This window comes from Leptodactylus fuscus, unplaced genomic scaffold, assembly GCF_031893055.1.
Source record: "Leptodactylus fuscus isolate aLepFus1 unplaced genomic scaffold, aLepFus1.hap2 HAP2_SCAFFOLD_95, whole genome shotgun sequence".
NCBI classification, from domain to species: Eukaryota; Metazoa; Chordata; class Amphibia; order Anura; family Leptodactylidae; genus Leptodactylus; species Leptodactylus fuscus.
Window position 1 is genome coordinate 170578 of NW_027441001.1, and position 25917 is coordinate 196494.

General features: G+C 48.5%; 1 protein-coding gene across 2 annotated transcripts in view; it reads right to left on the bottom strand.

The window, feature by feature from the left end:
- Window positions 1-25917, bottom strand: part of ALS2CL (ALS2 C-terminal like) — an 88653-nt gene that overhangs the window by 22025 nt on the left and 40711 nt on the right. For both annotated transcript variants that reach the window (XM_075262099.1, XM_075262098.1), the window contains exons 11-21: window positions 20912-20978; window positions 20174-20370; window positions 19645-19710; window positions 15921-16019; window positions 15491-15652; window positions 15137-15248; window positions 10428-10505; window positions 9120-9250; window positions 8512-8685; window positions 6060-6138; window positions 5702-5859 (exon numbers count right to left, since the gene is read on the bottom strand). In XM_075262099.1, the coding sequence (XP_075118200.1) occupies window positions 5702-5859; window positions 6060-6138; window positions 8512-8685; window positions 9120-9250; window positions 10428-10505; window positions 15137-15248; window positions 15491-15652; window positions 15921-16019; window positions 19645-19710; window positions 20174-20370; window positions 20912-20978 (1323 nt within the window). The remainder of the gene's footprint in view (window positions 1-5701; window positions 5860-6059; window positions 6139-8511; window positions 8686-9119; window positions 9251-10427; window positions 10506-15136; window positions 15249-15490; window positions 15653-15920; window positions 16020-19644; window positions 19711-20173; window positions 20371-20911; window positions 20979-25917) is intronic.

Genomic DNA, 25917 nt, shown 5'->3' on the forward strand with positions numbered 1-25917 from the left:
CCCCAGGAAATGATGCAACACCTCTGCAATGTAACTGGGCCAGCAGGGGGCGCATGTCTGGGGGCATCAAGTCACTGTATTATGTCGGGATCCCTGTCAGCTTGTGATATGCGGAGCTGACTTTTTCCCATAGGAATGCATTGACCAGCGTTGATTGGCTGAATGCTGTACTCTGTATGGCATTACAACCAGTCTCAAATTAATCGAATGATAAATCCACCATTCCTATAAATTGGAGGTCACCTGATTTTGGCCGCCAATTCCTTTTTCTGATTTTTTTCACTGCCTCTATTGTCGTAGTTCCTGTCCCACCTCCCCTGAACAGTTATTGGTGCAAAAAACGCGCCAGGGAAGGTGGGAGGGGAATCAAATTTTTACTGCGTTTGCCTTGTGGTGTTCGATTGTAACGATGTTCGCACATCTCTAATAATAATAATAATAATAATAATAATAATAATAATAATAATAATAATAGTAATAATATTACTATTATCCCTCGGAGTTCAGGAATATTATTATTATTATTATTATTATTATTATTATTATTATTATTGTTTTTATCCTAACACCCCTAATATCTTAAAGAGATCCTATCATTACAATCCCTTTTACAGTAAGTACACGTAGGAATCTCCTTAAGAAAGTTTCTTCTTCTCTCACCTTTGTTACTCTGATCTGCCGCTCCGGAGAAATCTCTTCTTTCTTATTTATGTAAATGAATTTTCTCGCAGCTCTGGGGGCGTCTCTTGTACTGTCCGAAAACTCTCCAGCGACGCATCTGAAGAGGGAGAAGCCACAGGAAAATGGCTGACAGACATGCGCAGAGGGCACTTTGGAAGGAAGAGAAGAGGAGTGCGAGAGAAAAGGCTGAGAAGAAGGCAGAGGCGGAGAGGACAGAGGAGGAGAAGGAGGCGGAGAGGACAGAGGAGGAGAAGGAGGGGGAGGCGGAGAGGACAGAGGAGGAGAAGAAGGGGGAGGCGGAGAGGACAGAGGAGGAGAAGAAGGGGGAGGCGGAGAGGACAGAGGAGGAGAAGGAGGCGGAGAGGACAGAGGAGGAGAAGAAGGGGGAGGCGGAGAGGACAGAGGAGGAGAAGGAGGCGGAGAGGACAGAGGAGGAGAAGGAGGCGGAGAGGACAGAGGAGGAGAAGACAGAGGAGGAGAAGGAGGGGGAGGCGGAGAGGACAGAGGAGGAGAAGAAGGGGGAGGCGGAGAGGACAGAGGAGGAGAAGAAGGGGGAGGCGGAGAGGACAGAGGAGGAGAAGGAGGCGGAGAGGACAGAGGAGGAGAAGAAGGGGGAGGCGGAGAGGACAGAGGAGGAGAAGAAGGGGGAGGCGGAGAGGACAGAGGAGGAGAAGAAGGGGGAGGCGGAGAGGACAGAGGAGGAGAAGGAGGCGGAGAGGACAGAGGAGGAGAAGGAGGCGGAGAGGACAGAGGAGGAGAAGAAGGGGGAGGCGGAGAGGACAGAGGAGGAGAAGGAGGCGGAGGTGAAGAAGGGGGAGAAGGAGGCGGAGAGGACAGAGGAGGAGAAGAAGGGGGAGGCGGAGAGGACAGAGGAGGAGAAGACAGAGGAGGAGAAGAAGGTGGAGAGGACAGAGGAGGAGAAGGAGGCGGAGGCAGAGAAGACAGAGGAGGAGAAGAAGGGGAAGGCGGAGAGGACAGAGGAGGAGAGGACAGAGGAGGAGAGGACAGAGGAGGAGAGGACAGAGGAGGAGAAGACAGAGGAGGAGAAGAAGGTGGCGAGGACAGAGGAGGAGAGGACAGAGGAGGAGAAGACAGAGGAGGAGAAGAAGGGGGAGAGGACAGAGGAGGAGAAGGAGGCGGAGGCAGAGAAGACAGAGGAGGAGAAGGAGGCAGAGAGGACAGAGGAGGAGAAGGAGGCGGAGGTGAAGAAGGGGGAGAAGGAGGCGGAGAGGACAGAGGAGGAGAAGAAGGGGAGGTGGAGAGGACAGAGGAGGAGAGGACAGAGGAGGAGAAGACAGAGGAGGAGAAGAAGGTGGTGAGGACAGAGGAGGAGAAGAAGGGGGAGAGGACAGAGGAGGAGAAGACAGAGGAGGAGGAGAAGAAGGCGGAGAGGACAGAGGAGGAGAGGACAGAGGAGGAGGAGACAGATGAGGAGAAGAAGGTGGAGAGGACAGAGGAGGAGAAGACAGATGAGGAGAAGAAGGTGGAGAGGACAGGGGAGGAGAAGAAGGGGGAGGTGGAGAGGACAGAGGAGGAGAAGGAGGCGGAGGTGAAGAAGACAGAGGAGGAGAAGAAGGCGGAGAGGACAGAGGAGGAGAAGACAGATGAGGAGAAGAAGGTGGAGAGGACAGAGGAGGAGAAGAAGGGGGAGGTGGAGAGGACAGAGGAGGAGAAGGAGGCGGAGGTGAAGAAGACAGAGGAGGAGAAAAAGGCGGAGAGGACAGAGGAGGAGAAGACAGATGAGGAGAAGAAGGTGGAGAGGACAGAGGAGGAGAAGAAGGCGGAAAGGACAGAGGAGGAGAAGGAGGCGGAGGCAGAGAAGACAGAGGAGGAGGGAGGCAGAGAGGACAGAGGAGGAGAAGGAGGTGGAGGTGAAGAAGGGGGAGAAGGAGGCGAAGAGGACAGAGGAGGAGAAGAAGGGGGAGGTGGAGAGGACAGAGGAGGAGAAGACAGAGGAGGAGAAGAAGGTGGAGAGGACAGAGGAGGAGAAGGAGGTGGAGGCAGAGAAGACAGAGGAGGAGAAGAAGGGGGAGGCGGAGAGGACAGAGGAGGAGAAGACAGAGGAGGAGAAGAAGGTGGAGAGGACAGAGGAGGAGAAGGAGGCGGAGGTGAAGAAGACAGAGGAGGAGAAGAAGGGGGAGGCGGAGAGGACAGAGGAGGAGAAGGAGGCGGAGGTGAAGAAGGGGGAGAAGGAGGCGGAGAGGACAGAGGAGGAGAAGAAGGGGGAGGCGGAGAGGACAGAGGAGGAGAAGACAGAGGAGGAGAAGAAGGTGGAGAGGACAGAGGAGGAGAAGGAGGCGGAGGCAGAGAAGACAGAGGAGGAGAAGAAGGGGAAGGCGGAGAGGACAGAGGAGGAGAGGACAGAGGAGGAGAGGACAGAGGAGGAGAGGACAGAGGAGGAGAAGACAGAGGAGGAGAAGAAGGTGGCGAGGACAGAGGAGGAGAGGACAGAGGAGGAGAAGACAGAGGAGGAGAAGAAGGGGGAGAGGACAGAGGAGGAGAAGGAGGCGGAGGCAGAGAAGACAGAGGAGGAGAAGGAGGCAGAGAGGACAGAGGAGGAGAAGGAGGCGGAGGTGAAGAAGGGGGAGAAGGAGGCGGAGAGGACAGAGGAGGAGAAGAAGGGGAGGTGGAGAGGACAGAGGAGGAGAGGACAGAGGAGGAGAAGACAGAGGAGGAGAAGAAGGTGGTGAGGACAGAGGAGGAGAAGAAGGGGGAGAGGACAGAGGAGGAGAAGACAGAGGAGGAGGAGAAGAAGGCGGAGAGGACAGAGGAGGAGAGGACAGAGGAGGAGGAGACAGATGAGGAGAAGAAGGTGGAGAGGACAGAGGAGGAGAAGACAGATGAGGAGAAGAAGGTGGAGAGGACAGAGGAGGAGAAGAAGGGGGAGGTGGAGAGGACAGAGGAGGAGAAGGAGGCGGAGGTGAAGAAGACAGAGGAGGAGAAAAAGGCGGAGAGGACAGAGGAGGAGAAGACAGATGAGGAGAAGAAGGTGGAGAGGACAGAGGAGGAGAAGAAGGCGGAAAGGACAGAGGAGGAGAAGGAGGCGGAGGCAGAGAAGACAGAGGAGGAGGGAGGCAGAGAGGACAGAGGAGGAGAAGGAGGTGGAGGTGAAGAAGGGGGAGAAGGAGGCGAAGAGGACAGAGGAGGAGAAGAAGGGGGAGGTGGAGAGGACAGAGGAGGAGAAGACAGAGGAGGAGAAGAAGGTGGAGAGGACAGAGGAGGAGAAGGAGGTGGAGGCAGAGAAGACAGAGGAGGAGAAGAAGGGGGAGGCGGAGAGGACAGAGGAGGAGAAGACAGAGGAGGAGAAGAAGGTGGAGAGGACAGAGGAGGAGAAGGAGGCGGAGGTGAAGAAGACAGAGGAGGAGAAGAAGGGGGAGGCGGAGAGGACAGAGGAGGAGAAGGAGGCGGAGGTGAAGAAGGGGGAGAAGGAGGCGGAGAGGACAGAGGAGGAGAAGAAGGGGGAGGCGGAGAGGACAGAGGAGGAGAAGACAGAGGAGGAGAAGAAGGTGGAGAGGACAGAGGAGGAGAAGGAGGCGGAGGCAGAGAAGACAGAGGAGGAGAAGAAGGGGAAGGCGGAGAGGACAGAGGAGGAGAGGACAGAGGAGGAGAGGACAGAGGAGGAGAGGACAGAGGAGGAGAAGACAGAGGAGGAGAAGAAGGTGGCGAGGACAGAGGAGGAGAAGACAGAGGAGGAGAAGAAGGGGGAGAGGACAGAGGAGGAGAAGGAGGCGGAGGCAGAGAAGACAGAGGAGGAGAAGGAGGCAGAGAGGACAGAGGAGGAGAAGGAGGCGGAGGTGAAGAAGGGGGAGAAGGAGGCGGAGAGGACAGAGGAGGAGAAGAAGGGGAGGTGGAGAGGACAGAGGAGGAGAGGACAGAGGAGGAGAAGACAGAGGAGGAGAAGAAGGTGGTGAGGACAGAGGAGGAGAAGAAGGGGGAGAGGACAGAGGAGGAGAAGACAGAGGAGGAGGAGAAGAAGGCGGAGAGGACAGAGGAGGAGAGGACAGAGGAGGAGGAGACAGATGAGGAGAAGAAGGTGGAGAGGACAGAGGAGGAGAAGACAGATGAGGAGAAGAAGGTGGAGAGGACAGGGGAGGAGAAGAAGGGGGAGGTGGAGAGGACAGAGGAGGAGAAGGAGGCGGAGGTGAAGAAGACAGAGGAGGAGAAGAAGGCGGAGAGGACAGAGGAGGAGAAGACAGATGAGGAGAAGAAGGTGGAGAGGACAGAGGAGGAGAAGAAGGGGGAGGTGGAGAGGACAGAGGAGGAGAAGGAGGCGGAGGTGAAGAAGACAGAGGAGGAGAAAAAGGCGGAGAGGACAGAGGAGGAGAAGACAGATGAGGAGAAGAAGGTGGAGAGGACAGAGGAGGAGAAGAAGGCGGAAAGGACAGAGGAGGAGAAGGAGGCGGAGGCAGAGAAGACAGAGGAGGAGGGAGGCAGAGAGGACAGAGGAGGAGAAGGAGGTGGAGGTGAAGAAGGGGGAGAAGGAGGCGAAGAGGACAGAGGAGGAGAAGAAGGGGGAGGTGGAGAGGACAGAGGAGGAGAAGACAGAGGAGGAGAAGAAGGTGGAGAGGACAGAGGAGGAGAAGGAGGTGGAGGCAGAGAAGACAGAGGAGGAGAAGAAGGGGGAGGCGGAGAGGACAGAGGAGGAGAAGACAGAGGAGGAGAAGAAGGTGGAGAGGACAGAGGAGGAGAAGGAGGCGGAGGTGAAGAAGACAGAGGAGGAGAAGAAGGGGGAGGCGGAGAGGACAGAGGAGGAGAGGACAGAGGAGGAGAAGGAGGCGTCGCTGGAGAGTTTTTGGATTCCTACGTGTACTTACAGTAAAAGAGTTTTTAGTGATAAAATCCCAGTCTAAGAAATCTAACGTCTGCACATTTGTAAGAGATTGTATAACTGTCCCTGCTCTTTATATAACTACTGCGCTACTACTCATGTGAACGCCATCACTGCACATCTCCACGGCCGCCATATGTAAGATCAGCCTATGATTCTATATGAACTTATATAACACAGGATAGAAGAGACCTGGAGAACTCCCACAGCTTCTTGGCATAGTACTTGATCTCCTCCTGGGCCATGCTCAGAAGATGGAGGTTCGCTCCTAGGCCTGAGAACGAGGCCTGAAATACGACCAGGAGCAGCTTCACAACCTTCTTCAGGGGGTGATGGGAAGCGCTAAAGGCCTGGAAATACAGGGGTATGACTGTAACACACACAATAATAGCCCCGCCCACGCTTACACAGCCACACCCACATTCTGTTACATCTCAGTCCACATTAGATGACTATGGGTAGCACTGACAGCACTGTCAGAGGAGCCAATCATCTAAGTATACCGTCCCTTTAAAATTCTAAACACATGGCGGCAACAGCAACGACTTACCTTCTCCACATAACTCTGTAAGGTTTCTGACTCCAGACTCAGCTCCGTCATAAAGTCCTCAATCTCCTTCTCATTGTCCCTAAAATGGTGTATAAAGAGTTCTCAGGAAACTCAATGTAAAAACATAATATAGAAATATGGAAACAATATAACATAGGAATAATATAATACAGGAATATCGTAACAATGTAATATACTGACAATGTAATATAGGGACCATGTAATATAGGGACCATGTAATATAGGGACCATGTAATATAGGGACCATGTAATATAGGGACCATGTACTATAGGGAAAATGTAATATAGGGACAATGTAATATAGGAACAATGTAATATTATAGTGACAATGTATGTATGTAATAACATAGGAATAATATAATACAGGAATATCGTAGCAATGTAATATAGCAACAATGTAATATAGGGACAATATAATATATCCAGTACATCCAGAAGACATAAATGGAAGCTCTATGAGGGGTCTCCAGGTGACAAACACTCCTTTCCCAACTCCCCTGTCCTGGACTCCAGCGCGGCCCCTGTTCTTCTCCCTGATGTCAGCGACCACTAAGTCCTATGATGGGCCTGAGTGGTCACATGAGTGTAATGACACCGACATATCTCAGCCCCAGGCTGCTGGAGCGGGATTGGTGATGTCACTCACATGTGTCATGATTGGCCTCAGTGGTCAGTTGGGGCGCAGGGCTTCCAGGGATAAGGGCACGGTGTCAGGACTTGAACCCCAGGACTTCAGTGTCCCAGGCTGCAGGTCTTCCATCTGAGCTATTCCTCCTCCTGGACAGCTCCGGTGCTGATCTGATCTGGTTCCCGGGGCCTCTAGTTTCAGTTCCCGCCTCTCTGGGTTGCTCCGCCCTGTTGTCTGATTGAACTTCCTATATAACCCGGCCTCGCACCTCCTGCCTTGTGAGATTATTGAGCTCTGCCTGTAATCTAGCCGCTCTCTCCTGCTCATCTTCTGCCTCCACCACTGGCTTCCTCCTGACTACAGTATCAGCCTTGTAAGTAAGTCACCTGCCAAGAAGTGACAGCTTAAGACTCCGGACCAGACATGGTGTGCGACTATGGAGGCAGTCACTGGAGTGCTGGGGACACCTGCCAAAATACTGACCCCTGTGACACCCCACTTGTGACTGTGACCCCTGTACACCCCACTTGTGACTGTGACCCCTATGACACCCCACTGGTGACTGTGACCCCTGTGACAACCCCACTGGTAACTGTGACCCCTCCACTACTGACCCCTGTGACACCCCACTGGTGACTGTGACCCCTGTGACACCCCACTTGTGACTGTAACCCCTATGACACCCCACTTGTGACTGTGACCCCTGTGATACCCCACTGGTGACTGTGACCCCTCCACTACTGACCCCTGTGACACCCCACTGATGACTGTGACCCCTCCAGTACTGACCCCTGTGACACCCCACTGGTGACTGTGACCCCTCCAGTACTGACCCCTGTGACACCCCACTGGTGACTGTGACCCCTGTACACCCCACTTGTGACTGTAACCCCTATGACACCCCACTTGTGACTGTGACCCCTGTGACACCCCACTGGTGACTGTGACCCCTCCACTACTGACCCCTGTGACACCCCACTGATGACTGTGACCCCTCCAGTACTGACCCCTGTGACACCCCACTGGTAACTGTGACTCCTCCACTACTGACCCCTGTGACACCCCACTGGTGACTGTGACCCCTGTGACACCCCACTTGTGACTGTAACCCCTATGACACCTCACTTGTGACTGTGACCCCTGTGACACCCCACTGGTAACTGTGACCCCTCCACTACTGACCCCTGTGACACCCCACTGGTGACTGTGACCCCTCCAGTACTGACCCCTGTGACACCCCACTGGTGACTGTGACCCCTCCAGTACTGACCCCTGTGACACCCCACTGGTGACTGTGACCCCTCCAGTACTGACCCCTGTGACACCCCACTAGTGACTGTGACCCCTCCAGTACTGACCCCTGTGACACCCCACTAGTGACTGTCCCCCAATCTCAGTTGTTTTAGGTGATACAGAATGAGACAGCTTTCAAACACCAGGGTTATCTCCTGAAACACTCTGTACAGCTGTGGAGAACCGGAGATATCTTAAAGACAATCAGACTTTTCATATATTTCAATATTTTGTAACTTTTATATTGTTTTAATATCTGCAGAACTCTTTGCTTGACATCCTCTGTGCTGCTGTAAGCTGCTCTCTAATATACATGACATTACTGTTCACATGTACGTCATGGGTTCCTGGCCGTGTAATGCTCTGCCCCTCTTACTGGATTTCCCCAGGTATTGGGGTGCAGTTGTGGATGTTTTGGGGTACTCTATTACTACACCTGTCTTCTGCCCCTCTCTCCACCTCATATACATCTATTTCCATATACAGGGTGTGTATAGCGCCCCCTCTCACCTCTGACAGTACAAATACTCCTGAGACTTCTGCAGCTTCTTGCTCGACTTGACATGAAAACCCAGAAAAGATTCCTCCGCTTCTCTTCTACATCCAGATTCAAGGAATTTCTGGAACTGCTCGAAGATTCCCTGCCAGCGCTCCTCCACCGGGAACGAGCCCGCCCCAAACTGACTGCGGGGCGAGAAGGAAGTGCACGAGTCAGCGACCGCCCATAGACATCACAGTCTGGAATAGTCAGTGTCTTAGTACAGACACTAGATGGCGCTGCTACGTGAAAGGTCTGACCCCGAGATGGCGCTGTATTACTGAAGTCTATGGGTAATAATCTAATATATATGTGCGGCAGATCTGATCACTAGGTGGCGCTGTATCATAGAAGTCTATGGGTAATATTGTAATACTTATGTGCGGCAGATCTGATCACTAGGTGGCGCTGTATCATAGAAGTCTATGGGTAATATTGTAATACTTATGTGCGGTAGATCTGATCACTAGGTGGCGCTGTATCATAGAAGTCTATGGGTAATATTGTAATACTTATGTGCAGTAGATCTGACCACTAGATGGCGCTGATTCTTTACGTAAACCGATTATTTATTACTCACAATTTTTTCTTTAGGACCTCGTCCTGGAAGGCGGCGGCCGTGCTGAGGACCCCGTGTGTCTGCAGGCCGTTGTGGGCCGTTTTATTGAAGGTTCCAACAAGAGTGAATCCATTGGCGAAGGTAAGCTTCCCCTAAGAAAGGAGCAGGCGGAATTAGAGAAGGGGGAGGGGCTGAGCAGACAAATCCCAGCATTCCAAGAACATGCACAGGAGTAGAATGTCAGAACATAAGTGAAAACTGACACATAAAACTTACAGAGGGACGGAGTCTATCACCCCACGCACATAATGGCGGCATTACAGGGCAAAATCAACTGATGTGCAGAGACACGTACATGACACGTGACACTGATGTGCAGACACATACATGACATGTGACACTGATGTGCAGACACATACATGACATGTGACACTGATGTGCAGACACATACATGACATGTGACACTGATGTGCAGACACATACATGACACGTGACACTGATGTGCAGAGACACATACATGACACGTGACACTGATGTGCAGAGACACGTACATGACACGTGACAATGATGTGCAGAGACACGTACATGACACGTGACACTGATGTGCAGAGACACGTACATGACACGTGACACTGATGTGCAGACACATACATGACACTTGACACTGATGTGCAGAGACACGTACATGACACGTGACACTGATGTGCAGAGACACGTACATGACACGTGACACTGATGTGCAGAGACACGTACATGACACGTGACACTGATGTGCAGAGACACGTACATGACACGTGACACTGATGTGCAGACACATACATGACACGTGACACTGATGTGCAGAGACACGTACATGACACGTGACACTGATGTGCAGAGACACGTACATGACACGTGACACTGATGTGCAGAGACACATACATGACACGTGACACTGATGTGCAGAGACACATACATGACACGTGACACTGATGTGCAGAGATACGTACATGACACGTGACACTGATGTGCAGAGATACGTTCATGACACGTGACACTGATGTGCAGAGATACGTTCATGACACGTGACACTGATGTGCAGAGACACGTACATGACACGTGACACTGGTGTGCGGTGACACATACATGACACGTGACACTGATGTGCGGTGACACGTACATGACACGTGACACTGGTGTGCGGTGACACATACATGACATGTGACACTGATGTGCGGTGACACGTACATGACACGTGACACTGGTGTGCGGTGACACATACATGACACGTGACACTGATGTGCGGTGACACGTACATGACACGTGACACTGATGTGCGGTGACACCTACCTTCCCAGATAAGAAGCATTCCTCAGTGAACTCGCCCTCGTACATACTGCTGTCCTCTGTTACCAGGACGCCAGGACCCTGAACAAAGATGAGAAGATCTGCAAGATTAGGGGCCCAATGTCCGACCACTAGGGGCCCAATAACAGCAATTCCTAAGGCTCGACTACTGAGTAACTAACAGCATGAAACAAGTGACGTCATGGAATGTGAACCCCAAACACGACTTATATTATAGGGGGCGGAGCTTAAATATTCTGACGAAGAGCTCCAAATCTGCAGCTTTACTTCACAAACCAATACAAATCAGTTCCACAATAAAATTCTATCTGCAGTTACCACTAGGGGGCAATCACTATATACAGATTATACAGTCACCACTAGGGGGCGCTCACTACATACAGATTATACAGTCACCACTAGGGGGCGCTCACTACATACGGATTATACAGTCACCACTAGGGGGAGATCACTATATACAGATTATACAGTCACCACTAGGGGGCGCTCACTACATACAGATTATACAGTCACCACTAGGGGGAGCTCACTACATACAGATTATACAGTCACCACTAGGAGGAGCTCACTGCATACAGATTATACAGTCACCACTAGGAGGAGCTCACTACATACAGTCACCACTAGAGGAGCTCACTACATACAGATTATACAGTCTTCACTACTAGGAGAGCTCACTACATACAGATTATACAGTCACCACTAGGGGGAGCTCACTACATACAGATTATACAGTCACCACTAGAGGGAGCTCACTACATACAGATTATACAGTCACCACTAGAGGGAGCTCACTACATACAGATTATACAGTCACCACTAGGAGGAGCTCACTACATACAGATTATACAGTCACCACTAGGAGGAGCTCACTACATACAGATTATACAGTCACCACTAGGAGGAGCTCACTACATACAGATTATACAGTCACCACTAGGAGGAGCTCACTACATACAGATTATACAGTCACCACTAGGGGGAGCTCACTACACACAGATTATACAGTCACCACTAGGGGGAGCTCACTACATACAGATTATACAGTCACCACTAGGGGGAGCTCACTACATACAGATTATACAGTCACCACTAGGAGGAGCTCACTATATACAGATTATACAGTCACCACTAGGCGGAGCTCACTACATACAGATTATACAGTCACCACTAGGGGGAGCTCACTACATACAGATTATACAGTCACCACTAGGAGGAGCTCACTACACACAGATTATACAGTCACCACTAGGGGGAGCTCACTACATACAGATTATACAGTCACCACTAGGGGGAGCTCACTACATACAGATTATACAGTCACCACTAGGGGGAGCTCACTACATACAGATTATACAGTCACCACTAGGGGGCGCTCACTACATACAGATTATACAGTCACCACTAGGAGGAGCTCACTACATACAGATTATACAGTCACCACTAGGGGGAGCTCACTACATACAGATTATACAGTCACCACTAGGAGGAGCTCACTACATACAGATTATACAGTCACCACTAGGGGGAGGTCACTACATACAGATTATACAGTCACCACTAGAGGGAGCTCACTATATACAGATTATACAGTCACCACTAGGAGGAGCTCACTACATACAGATTATACAGTCACCACTAGGGGGAGGTCACTACATACAGATTATACAGTCACCACTAGGAGGAGCTCACTACATACAGATTATACAGTCACCACTAGGAGGAGCTCACTACATACAGATTATACAGTCACCACTAGGGGGAGCTCACTACATACAGATTATACAGTCACCACTAGGGGGAGCTCACTACATACAGATTATACAGTCACCACTAGGAGGAGCTCACTACATACAGATTATACAGTCACCACTAGAGGGAGCTCACTACATACAGATTATACAGTCACCACTAGGGGGAGATCACTACATACAGATTATACAGTCAGTACTAGGGGGCGCTCACTACATACAGATTATACAGTCAGTACTAGGGGGCGCTCACTACATACAGATTATACAGTCACCACTAGGGGGAGCTCACTACATACAGATTATACAGTCACCACTAGGAGGAGCTCACTACATACAGATTATACAGTCACCACTAGGAGGAGCTCACTACATACAGATTATACAGTCACCACTAGTGGGAGCTCACTACATACAGATTATACAGTCGCCACTAGGAGGAGCTCACTACATACAGATTATACAGTCACCACTAGGGGGAGCTCACTACATACAGATTATACAGTCACCACTAGAGGGAGCTCACTACATACAGATTATACAGTCACCACTAGAGGGAGCTCACTACATACAGATTATACAGTCACCACTAGGAGGAGCTCACTACATACAGATTATACAGTCACCACTAGGGGGAGCTCACTACATACAGATTATACAGTCACCACTAGGAGGAGCTCACTACATACAGATTATACAGTCACCACTAGGGGGAGCTCACTACATACAGATTATACAGTCAGCACTAGAGGGAGTTTACTACATACAGATTATACAGTCACCACTAGGAGGAGCTCACTACATGCAGATTATACAGTCACCACTAGGAGGAGCTCACTACATATAGATTATACAGTCACCACTAGGAGGAGCTCACTACATACAGATTATACAGTCACCACTAGAGGGAGCTCACTACATACAGATTATACAGTCACCACTAGGAGGAGCTCACTACATACAGATTATACAGTCACCACTAGGAGGAGCTCACTACATACAGATTATACAGTCACCACTAGGGGGAGCTCACTACGTACAGATTATACAGTCACCACTAGGAGGACCTCACTATATACAGATTATACAGTCACCACTAGGAGGAGCTCACTACATACAGATTATATAGTCACCACTAGGAGGAGCTCACTACATACAGATTATACAGTCACCACTAGGGGGAGCTCACTACATACAGATTATACAGTCACCACTAGGGGGAGCTCACTACATACAGATTATACAGTCACCACTAGGAGGAGCTCACTACATACAGATTATACAGTCACCACTAGAGGGAGCTCACTACATGCAGATTATACAGTCACCACTAGGAGGAGCTCACTACATACAGATTATACAGTCACCACTAGGGGGAGCTCACTACATACAGATTATACAGTCACCACTAGGAGGAGCTCACTACATACAGATTATACAGTCACCATTAGGAGGAGCTCACTACATACAGATTATACAGTCACCATTAGGAGGAGCTCACTACATACAGATTATACAGTCACCACTAGGAGGAGCTCACTACATACAGATTATATAGTCACCACTAGGAGGAGCTCACTACATACAGATTATACAGTCACCACTAGGAGGAGCTCACTACATACAGATTATATAGTCACCACTAGGAGGAGCTCACTACATACAGATTATACAGTCACCACTAGGGGGAGCTCACTACATACACATTATACAGTCACCACTAGGAGGAGCTCACTACATACAGATTATACACTTACCACTAGGAGGCGCTCACTACATACAGATTATACAGTCACCACTAGAGGGAGCTCACTACATACAGATTATACAGTCACCACTAGGAGGAGCTCACTACATACAGATTATACAGTCACCACTAGGAGGAGCTCACTACATACAGAGTATACAGTCACCACTAGAGGGAGCTCACTACATACAGATTATACAGTCACCACTAGGAGGAGCTCACTACATACAGATTATACAGTCACCACTAGGAGGAGCTCACTACATACAGATTATACAGTCACCACTAGGGGGAGCTGACTACATACACATTATACAGTCACCACTAGGGGGAGCTCACTACATACAGATTATACAGTCACCACTAGGAGGAGCTCACTACATACAGATTATACAGTCACCACTAGGAGGAGCTCACTACATACAGATTATACAGTCACCACTAGGAGGAGCTCACTACATACAGAGTATACAGTCACCACTAGGAGGAGCTCACTACATACAGAGTATACAGTCACCACTAGGAGGAGCTCACTACATACAGATTATACAGTCACCACTAGGAGGAGCTCACTACCTACAGATTATACAGTCACCACTAGGGGGAGCTCACTACATACAGATTATACAGTCACCACTAGAGGGAGCTCACTACCTACAGATTATACAGTCACCACTAGAGGGAGCTCACTACATACAGATTATACAGTCACCACTAGGGGGAGCTCACTACATACAGATTATACAGTCACCACTAGGAGGAGCTCACTACATACAGATTATATAGTCACCACTAGGAGGAGCTCACTACATACAGATTATACAGTCACCACTAGTGGGAGCTCACTATATACAGATTATACAGTCACCACTAGGAGGAGCTCACTACATACAGATTATACAGTCACCACTAGGAGGAGCTCACTACATACAGATTATACAGTCACCACTAGGAGGAGCTCACTACATACAGATTATACAGTCACCACTAGGGGGAGCTCACTACATACAGATTATACAGTTACCACTAGGAGGAGCTCACTATATACAGATTATACAGTCACCACTAGGGGGAGCTCACTACATACAGATTATACAGTCACCACTAGGAGGAGCTCACTACATACAGATTATACAGTCACCACTAGGGGCAGACTATGGCAGTGCTCCTTACATTAGACTCTAGTTACTTACCACCAGTTTATTGGCATTGAAGACCCCCTGATAGCAGGACCCTGTGTTTAGGAGGACGATGCCCAGGCCATGTCTCTGGTTCTCCTGCCACATCCCAATGTATCTCTCACTGCTGTAGATCAGACATACAATACTAGAATTATATTGTGTGTACTCTGGTTACACCCAGAGCTGCAGTTATGATTTTGTCCATTTATGAGCCTTCAGGCTATGACCCCGATGAATGTACAAGCTCTGAATGACTCACAAATTCTAGGTCTATGCCTGTGTCAGTCTTAACTGTGGCTCTGGCATTCTTTTCATGAACCAGGAGCCTTATGTAATACAGATAATGATGTTCCTGCGGTCACTCACTTGTCTGAGCTTTCCCAGACTCCATACCCCGACCTCTTGTCCCCCTCCCAGTTTCCGGTGTATTTCCAGGCGGTTGCGGTGGATGACCGATTCTCGAAGATGCCAAATCCGTGCCGCATGTTATCCTTGAAGTAACCTTTATACACTGATTCATCGGCATACCTGTAACATACAGCAGACATCACATCTACACCATACACAGGGGGCGCTGGCAGAATTGAGGCCTGGACCCCTGTGCTGACCCCTGACCTCACAGTATTATGTATCAGTATTCTGACTTACACTGTGACGACCCATCAGCTGTGAGAAGTCGCAGGTCAGCAAAGGATTCCAGCCCCCGGACAAGCAGTGAGAGCCTGTGTATAGCACCAGAGCCCTCAGGGGCCCCGTCAGCTCTCTGGGGCCCGGCTCACCCCCTTCTTGTACTTACTCACAGATTCCATATCCCTGGATGGCGCCGTTCCGCCAGTGACATTTGTAACAGTCGTACCGGTCGCTGGAGGAGTCGGGGATTAGACAAATCCCAAATCTGAGAGATCAGAAGATATCAGAGATTAGAAACTTATAATGAGCCCCAAACGCACACTAGTGATTATACCCCAGTACTGAGCCCAAATACCCCCATACTGGAGACAATATCCCAGTACTGAGCCCAAATACCCCCATACTGGAGACAATATCCCAGTACTGAGCCCAAATACCCCCATACTGGAGACTATATCCCAGTACTGAGCCCAAATACCCCCATACTGGAGACAATATCCCAGTACTGAGCCCAAATACCCCCATACTGGAGACTATATCCCAGTACTGAGCCCAAATACCCCCATACTGGAGACAATATCCCAGTACTGAGCCCAAATACCCCCAAATCAGTGATTATACCCCAGTACTGAGCCCAAATACCCCCATACTGGAGACTATACCCCAGTCCTGGGCCCAAATACCCCCATATCAGTGATTATACCCCAGTACTGAGCCCAAATACCCCCATACTGGAGACTATACCCCAGCACTGAGCCCAAATACCCCCATACTGGAGACTATATCCCAGTACTGAGCCCAAATACCCCCAAATCAGTGATTATACCCCAGTCCTGAGCCCAAATACCCCCATACTGGAGACTATATCCCAGTACTGAGCCCAAATACCCCCATACTGGAGACTATATCCCAGTACTGAGCCCAAATACCCCCAAATCAGTGATTATACCCCAGTCCTGAGCCCAAATACCCCCATACTGGAGACTATATCCCAGTACTGAGCCCAAATACCCCCAAATCAGTGATTATACCCCAGTCCTGAGCCCAAATACCCCCATACTGGAGACTATATCCCAGTACTGAGCCCAAATACCCCCATACTGGAGACTATATCCCAGTACTGAGCCCAAATACCCCCAAATCAGTGATTATACCCCAGTCCTGAGCCCAAATACCCCCATACTGGAGACTATACCCCAGTACTAAGCCCAAATACCCCCAAATCAGTGATTATACCCCAGTACTGAGCCCAAATACCCCAAATCAGTGATTATACCCCAGTCCTGAGCCCAAATACCCCCAAATCAGTGATTATACCCCAGTCCTGAGCCCAAATACCCCAAATCAGTGATTATACCCCAGTCCTGAGCCCAAATACCCCCAAATCAGTGATTATACCCCAGTCCTGAGCCCAAATACCCCCATACTGGAGACTATACCCCAGTACTGAGCCCAAATACTCCCATACTGGAGACTATACCCCAGTACTGAGCCCATAATACCCCCATACTGAAGATTATACCCCAGTCCTGAGCCCAAATACCCCCATATCAGTGATTATACCCCAGTACTGAGCCCAAATACCCCCAAATCAGTGATTATACCCCAGTCCTGAGCCCAAATACCCCCAAATCAGTGATTATACCCCAGTCCTGAGCTCAAATACCCCCAAATCAGTGATTATACCCCAGTCCTGAGCCCAAATACCCCGAAATCAGTGATTATACCCCAATACTGAGCCCAAATACCCCCATACTGAAGATTATACCCCAGCACTGAGCCCAAATACCCCCATACTGAAGATTATACCCCAGTACTGAGCCCAGATACCCCCATACTGGAGACTATACCCCAGTCCTGGGCCCAAATACCCCCATATCAGTGATTATACCCCAGTACTGAGCCCAAATACCCCCATACTGGAGATTATACCCCAGCACTGAGCCCAAATACCCCCATACTGGAGACTATACCCCAGTCCTGGGCCCAAATACCCCCATACTGGAGATTATACCCCAGTACTGAGCCCAAATACCCCCATACTGGAGACTATACCCCAGTACTGAGCCCAAATACCCCCATACTGGAGACTATACCCCAGTACTGAGCCCATAATACCCCCATACTGAAGACTATACCCCACTCCTGAGCCCAAATACCCCCATTCTGAAGATTATACCCCAGTAGTGAGCCCAAATATGGGGTACTGTGGTTATCACTATTATATGGAGCACTGTGGTTATCACTATTATATGGAGCACTGTGGTTATCACTATTATATGGGGCACTGTGGTTATCACTATTATATGGGGCACTGTGGTTATCACTATTATATGGGGCACTGTGGTTATCACTATTATATGGGGTACTGTGGTTATCACTATTATATGGAGCACTGTGGTTATCACTATTATATGGAGCACTGTGGTTATCACTATTATATGGGGCACTGTGGTTATCACTATTATATGGGGCACTGTGGTTATCACTATTATATGGGGCACTGTGGTTATCACTATTATATGGGGCACTGTGGTTATCACTATTATATGGGGCACTGTGGTTATCACTATTATATGGGGCGCTGTGGTTATCACTATTATATGGGGCGCTGTGGTTATCACTATTATATGGGGCACTGTGGTTATACCTATTATATGGAGCACTGTGGTTATACCTATTATATGGAGCACTGTGGTTATACCTATTATATGGAGCACTGTGGTTATCACTATTATATGGGGCACTGTGGTTATCACTATTATATGGGGCACTGTGGTTATACCTATTATATGGAGCACTGTGGTTATCACTATTATAGGGGGCACTGTGGTTATACCTATTATATGGAGCACTGTGGTTATACCTATTATATGGGGCGCTGTGGTTATCACTATTATATGGGGCACTGTGGTTATCACTATTATATGGGGCACTGTGGTTATCACTATTATATGGGGCACTGTGGTTATCACTATTATATTGGGCGCTGTGGTTATCACTATTATATGGGGCACTGTGGTTATCACTATTATATGGGGCACTGTGGTTATCACTATTATATGGGGCACTGTGGTTATCACTATTATATGGAGCACTGTGGTTATCACTATTATATGGGGCACTGTGGTTATCACTATTATATTGGGCACTGTGGTTATCACTATTATATGGGGCGCTGTGGTTATCACTATTATATGGGGCACTGTTGTCTTCTTATTATATGGAGCACTGTGGTTATCACTATTATATGGAGCACTGTGGTTATCACTATTATATGGGGCACTGTGGTTATCACTATTATATGGAGCACTGTGGTTATCACTATTATATGGGGCACTGTGGTTATCACTATTATATGGAGCACTGTGGTTATCACTATTATATGGAGCACTGTGGTTATCACTATTATATGGAGCACTGTGGTTATCACTATTATATGGGGCACTGTGGTTATCACTATTATATGGGGCACTGTGGTTATCACTATTATATGGGGCACTGTGGTTATCACTATTATATGGAGCACTGTGGTTATCACTATTATATGGAGCACTGTGGTTATCACTATTATATGGAGCACTGTGGTTATCACTATTATATGGGGCACTGTGGTTATCACTATTATATTGGGCACTGTGGTTATCACTATTATATGGGGCGCTGTGGTTATCACTATTATATGGGGCACTGTTGTCTTCTTATTATATGGAGCACTGTGGTTATCACTATTATATGGAGCACTGTGGTTATCACTATTATATGGGGCACTGTTGTCTTCTTATTATATGGGGCACTGTTGTCTTCTTATTATATGGGGCCTGCATATATGAGCCCTCAGTCTGCAGTCCGCCATCTTGTCTATGATTATACCCATATTAACCTCTTACCCGTCTTCTTGTCCATATTTGAAGTCTCCCACGTGATTGCGCCCGTTCGGCCATTTCAGCGTTCCCCTGTAAGGTGGGGGGAGGAGCAGTAAACATGAGAATTCTCCAACATGGGAAGAATATGCCAATCTGTCTCCCAAGATGTAAACAGGGACACGGTGCCTCTGCTATGCCGCCCTCTATAGGAAGCACCCTGAACAGTTCAGCTACGGGCCGCTAGAGGGCAGCATAACAGAGGCACTGTCTCCTTGTTTACATCTTGGGAGACAGATTTGCATATTCTTCCCAAATCTCCAACAGACAGACTTCTCTGGGACACGCGTGGCGACAACCAGCATGTCCAGAGCTCCAGGAGCGGGTGTCACCCAGCTTTCCTAGACTCCTGAATGATCAGTCCATCATGCAGTAATATATTTTGTGCTCCTGTATCAATGAGAAAGTATGTAGGAGTCTGGAAGAGCTGGGTGACAAATCTGTAGAAGCTGCCATGGGGTCATATTGGTGGTCACCCATCTTTCCTGGCACTCACTTGCCGTGCGGTTTCCCCCAGGACATGTCTCCCTCATACGTTGCGTTCTTGAACCTGCCGTCACTCCTGTAGGTGTACTTAGTCAGTCGCGCTGTCGGCGGGTCGCTGGATTCGCCTGTTTTGCCCCATAAAGGAAAATCTCGCGTTCCCTCCAGACTCTGCCGTATGAGTTGGTTTATTTTCCAGCACCACAGCACCTGGAATCCACAGCAGCAGATTGAGCAGTGACTAGAGGAACTACAAGCACCGTATCATTCTAATGCAACCGGGATTCGCGTGTCTTCACATTTCTAATGTGCTGACGTTATTTTTAGCCTGCTTTTACCATGAGGCAATGTTGAAGGTCTCTGCCTGCAGTCAGTGAATAGAGACACAACCTGTCAGTGCGTACAGTCCTCTAAAAGCATCACACATGCCTCCTGGCCTGAGACATAGCAGCAAATCCTCACCTACAAGCAGGACAAGGGTTTTGCCTCTAGAGGAATGTTCACATTCACTGACAGCAACAGAGATCCTAAAACTGCTAAGAACATAAGAAATAAATCCATCCTGTGACCAGATCAAAATCTGACCAGTCCTGAAGGTTTGTTACAATGTATCAGTGCAGGCTCGCGGATCACAGAGGATTGTCTAGACTGAAACAATGTAACAAACCCTCAGCTGTCAGAAGCCTTAAGTCTGGGCAGTCTCTGGAACAAGTGACCGACAGCAGAGAGGTCATAAAATACAGAGAATTACCTGATGTGCCTGCTCCCTGGTGGAAAGGAAAATCTCTTCCTCCGGGGTCACAACACGTAACACATGGCTGCAACAGAGAGCAAGAATATCAATACCAGCCGACAGCAGATAGTAATAGATTGTATTCTCCTGTCCTACAGTCGGCCTCTCCTCTCCTGACATGGCTGATAACAGATAGTAATAGATTGTATTCCCCTGTCCTACAGTCGGCCTCTCCTCTCCTGACATGGCTGATAACAGATAGTAATAGATTGTATTCTCCTGTCCTACAGTCGGCCTCTCCTGACATGGCTGATAACAGATAGTAATAGATTGTATTCCCCTGTCCTACAGTCGGCCTATCCTCTCCTGACATGACTGATAACAGATAGTAATAGATTGTATTCCCCTGTCCTACAGTCGGCCTCTCCCCTCTCCTGACATAGCTGATAACGGATAGTAATAGATTGTATTCCCCTGTCCTACAGTCGGCCTCTCCTCTCCTGACATGGCTGATAACAGATAGTAATAGATTGTATTCCCCTGTCCTACAGTCGGCCTCTCCTCTCCTGACATGGCTGATAACAGATAGTAATACATTATATTCTCCTGTCCTACAGTCGGCCTCTCCTCTCCTGACATGGCTGATAACAGATAGTAATAGATTGTATTCCCCTGTCCTACAGTCGGCCTCTCCTCTCCTGACATGGCTGATAACAGATAGTAATAGATTGTATTCTCCTGTCCTACAGTCGGCCTCTCCTCTCCTGACATGGCTGATAACGGATAGTAATAGATTGTATTCTCCTGTCCTACAGTCGGCCTCTCCTCTCCTGACATGGCTGATAACAGATAGTAATAGATTGTATTCCCCTGTCCTACAGTCGGCCTCTCCTGACATGGCTGATAACAGATAGTAATAGATTGTATTCCCCTGTCCTACAGTCGGCCTCTCCTGACATGGCTGATAACAGATAGTAATAGATTGTATTCCCCTGTCCTACAGTCGGCCTCTCCTCTCCTGACATGGCTGATAACAGATAGTAATAGATTGTATTCTCCTGTCCTACAGTCGGCCTCTCCTCTCCTGACATGGTGATAACAGATAGTAATAGATTGTATTCCCCTGTCCTACAGTCGGCCTCTCCTCTCCTGACATGGTAATAACAGATAGTAATAGATTGTATTCCCCTGTCCTACAGTCGGCCTCTCCTCTCCTGACATGGTGATAACAGGTAGTAATAGATTGTATTCCCCTGTCCTACAGTCGGCCTCACCTCTCCTGACATGGCTGATAACAGATAGTAATAGATTGTATTCTCCTGTCCTACAGTCGGCCTCTCCTCTAATGACATGGCTGATAACAGATAGTAAGAGATTGTATTCTCCTGTCCTACAGTCGGCCTCTCCTGACATGGCTGATAACAGATAGTAATAGATTGTATTCCCCTGTCCTACAGTCGGCCTCTCCTCTCCTGACATGGTGATAACAGATAGTAATAGATTGTATTCCCCTGTCCTACAGTCGGCCTCTCCTCTCCTGACATGGCTGATAACAGATAGTAAGAGATTGTATTCTCCTGTCCTACAGTCGGCCTCTCCTGACATGGCTGATAACAGATAGTAATAGATTGTATTCTCCTGCCCTACAGTCGGCCTCTCCCCTCCTGACATGGCTGATAACAGATAGTAATAGATTGTATTCTCCTGTCCTACAGTCGGCCTCTCCTCTCCTGACATGGCTGATAACAGATAGTAAGAGATTGTATTCTCCTGTCCTACAGTCGGCCTCTCCTGACATGGCTGATAACAGATAGTAATAGATTGTATTCTCCTGTCCTACAGTCGGCCTCTCCTGACATGGCTGATAACAGATAGTAATAGATTGTATTCTCCTGCCCTACAGTCGGCCTCTCCCCTCCTGACATGGCTAATAACAGAAAGTGATAGATTGTATTCCCCTGTCCTACAGTCGGCCTCTCCTCTCCTGACATGGCTGATAACAGATAGTAATAGATTGTATTCTCCTGTCCTACAGTCGGCCTCTCCTGACATGGCTGATAACAGATAGTAATAGATTGTATTCTCCTGTCCTACAGTCGGCCTCTCCTGACATGGCTGATAACAGATAGTAATAGATTGTATTCTCCTGCCCTACAGTCGGCCTCTCCCCTCCTGACATGGCTGATAACAGATAGTGATAGATTGTATTCCCCTGTCCTACAGTCGGCCTCTCCTCTCCTGACATGGCTGATAACAGATAGTAATAGATTGTATTCTCCTGTCCTACAGTCGGCCTCTCCTGACATGGCTGATAACAGATAGTAATAGATTGTATTCCCCTGTCCTACAGTCGGCCTCTCCTCTCCTGACATGGTGATAACAGATAGTAATAGATTGTATTCCCCTGTCCTACAGTCGGCCTCTCCTCTCCTGACATGGTGATAACAGGTAGTAATAGATTGTATTCCCCTGTCCTACAGTCGGCCTCTCCTCTCCTGACATGGCTGATAACAGATAGTAATAGATTGTATTCTCCTGCCCTACAGTCGGCCTCTCCCCTCCTGACATGGCTGATAACAGATAGTGATAGATTGTATTCCCCTGTCCTACAGTCGGCCTCTCCTCTCCTGACATGGCTGATAACAGATAGTAATAGATTGTATTCTCCTGCCCTACAGTCGGCCTCTCCCCTCCTGACATGGCTGATAACAGATAGTGATAGATTGTATTCCCCTGTCCTACAGTCGGCCTATCCTCTCCTGACAAGACTGATAACAGATAGTAATAGATTGTATTCCCCTGTCCTACAGTCGGCCTCTCCTCTCCTGACATGGCTGATAACAGATAGTAATAGATTGTATTCCCCTGTCCTACAGTCGGCCTCTCCTCTCCTGACATGGCTGAAAACAGATAGTAAAAGATTGTATTCTCCTGTCCTACAGTCGGCCTCTCCTCTCCTGACATGTCTGATAACAGATAGTAATAGATTGTATTCCCCTGTCCTACAGTCGGCCTCTCCTGACATGGCTGATAACAGATAGTAATAGATTGTATTCCCCTGTCCTACAGTCGGCCTCTCCTCTCCTGACATGGCTGATAACAGATAGTAATAGATTGTATTCCCCTGTCCTACAGTCGGCCTCTCCTCTCCTGACATGGCTGATAACAGATAGTAATAGATTGTATTCCCCTGTCCTACAGTCGGCCTCTCCTCTCCTGACATGGTGATAACAGGTAGTAATAGATTGTATTCCCCTGTCCTACAGTCGGCCTCTCCTCTCCTGACATGGTGATAACAGATAGTAATAGATTGTATTCCCCTGTCCTACAGTCGGCCTCTCCTCTCCTGACATGGATGATAACAGATAGTAATAAATTGTATTCTCCTGTCCTACAGTCGGCCTCTCCTCTCCTGACATGGCTGATAACAGATAGTAAAAGATTGTATTCTCCTGTCCTACAGTCGGCCTCTCCTCTCCTGACATGGCTGATAACGGATAGTAATAGATTGTATTCTCCTGTCCTACAGTCGGCCTCTCCTCTCCTGACATGTCTGATAACAGATAGTAATAGATTGTATTCCCCTGTCCTACAGTCGGCCTCTCCTGACATGGCTGATAACAGATAGTAATAGATTGTATTCCCCTGTCCTACAGTCGACCTCTCCTCTCCTGACATGGCTGATAACAGATAGTAATAGATTGTATTCCCCTGTCCTACAGTCGGCCTCTCCTCTCCTGACATGGCTGATAACAGATAGTAATAGATTGTATTCCCCTGTCCTACAGTCGGCCTCTCCTCTCCTGACATGGTGATAACAGGTAGTAATAGATTGTATTCCCCTGTCCTACAGTCGGCCTCTCCTCTCCTGACATGGTGATAACAGATAGTAATAGATTGTATTCCCCTGTCCTACAGTCGGCCTCTCCTCTCCTGACATGGATGATAACAGATAGTAATAGATTGTATTCTCCTGTCCTACAGTCGGCCTCTCCTCTCCTGACATGGCTGATAACAGATAGTAAGAGATTGTATTCTCCTGTCCTACAGTCGGCCTCTCCCCTCCTGACATGGCTGATAACAGATAGTAATAGATTGTATTCCCCTGTCCTACAGTCGGCCTATCCTCTCCTGACATGACTGATAACAGATAGTAATAGATTGTATTCCCCTGTCCTACAGTCGGCCTCTCCTCTCCTGACATGGTGATAACAGGTAGTAATAGATTGTATTCCCCTGTCCTACAGTCGGCCTCTCCTCTCCTGACATGGTGATAACAGATAGTAATAGATTGTATTCCCCTGTCCTACAGTCGGCCTCTCCTCTCCTGACATGGTGATAACAGGTAGTAATAGATTGTATTCCCCTGTCCTACAGTCGGCCTCTCCTCTCCTGACATGGCTGATAACAGATAGTAATAGATTGTATTCTCCTGTCCTACAGTCGGCCTCTTCTCTCCTGACATGGCTGATAACAGATAGTAATAGGTTGTATTCCCCTGTCCTACAGTCGGCCTCTCCTCTCCTGACATGGCTGATAACAGATAGTAATAGATTGTATTCCCCTGTCCTACAGTCGGCCTCTCCTGACATGTCTGATAACAGATAGTAATAGATTGTATTCCCCTGTCCTACAGTCGGCCTCTCCTCTCCTGACATGGCTGATAACAGATAGTAATAGATTGTATTCCCCTGTCCTACAGTCGGCCTCTCCTGACATGGCTGATAACAGATAGTAATAGATTGTATTCCCCTGTCCTACAGTCGGCCTCTCCTCTCCTGACATGGCTGATAACAGATAGTAATAGATTGTATTCCCCTGTCCTACAGTCGGCCTCTCCTCTCCTGACATGGCTGATAACAGATAGTAATAGATTGTATTCCCCTGTCCTACAGTCGGCCTCTCCTCTCCTGACATGGTGATAACAGGTAGTAATAGATTGTATTCCCCTGTCCTACAGTCGGCCTCTCCTCTCCTGACATGGTGATAACAGATAGTAATAGATTGTATTCCCCTGTCCTACA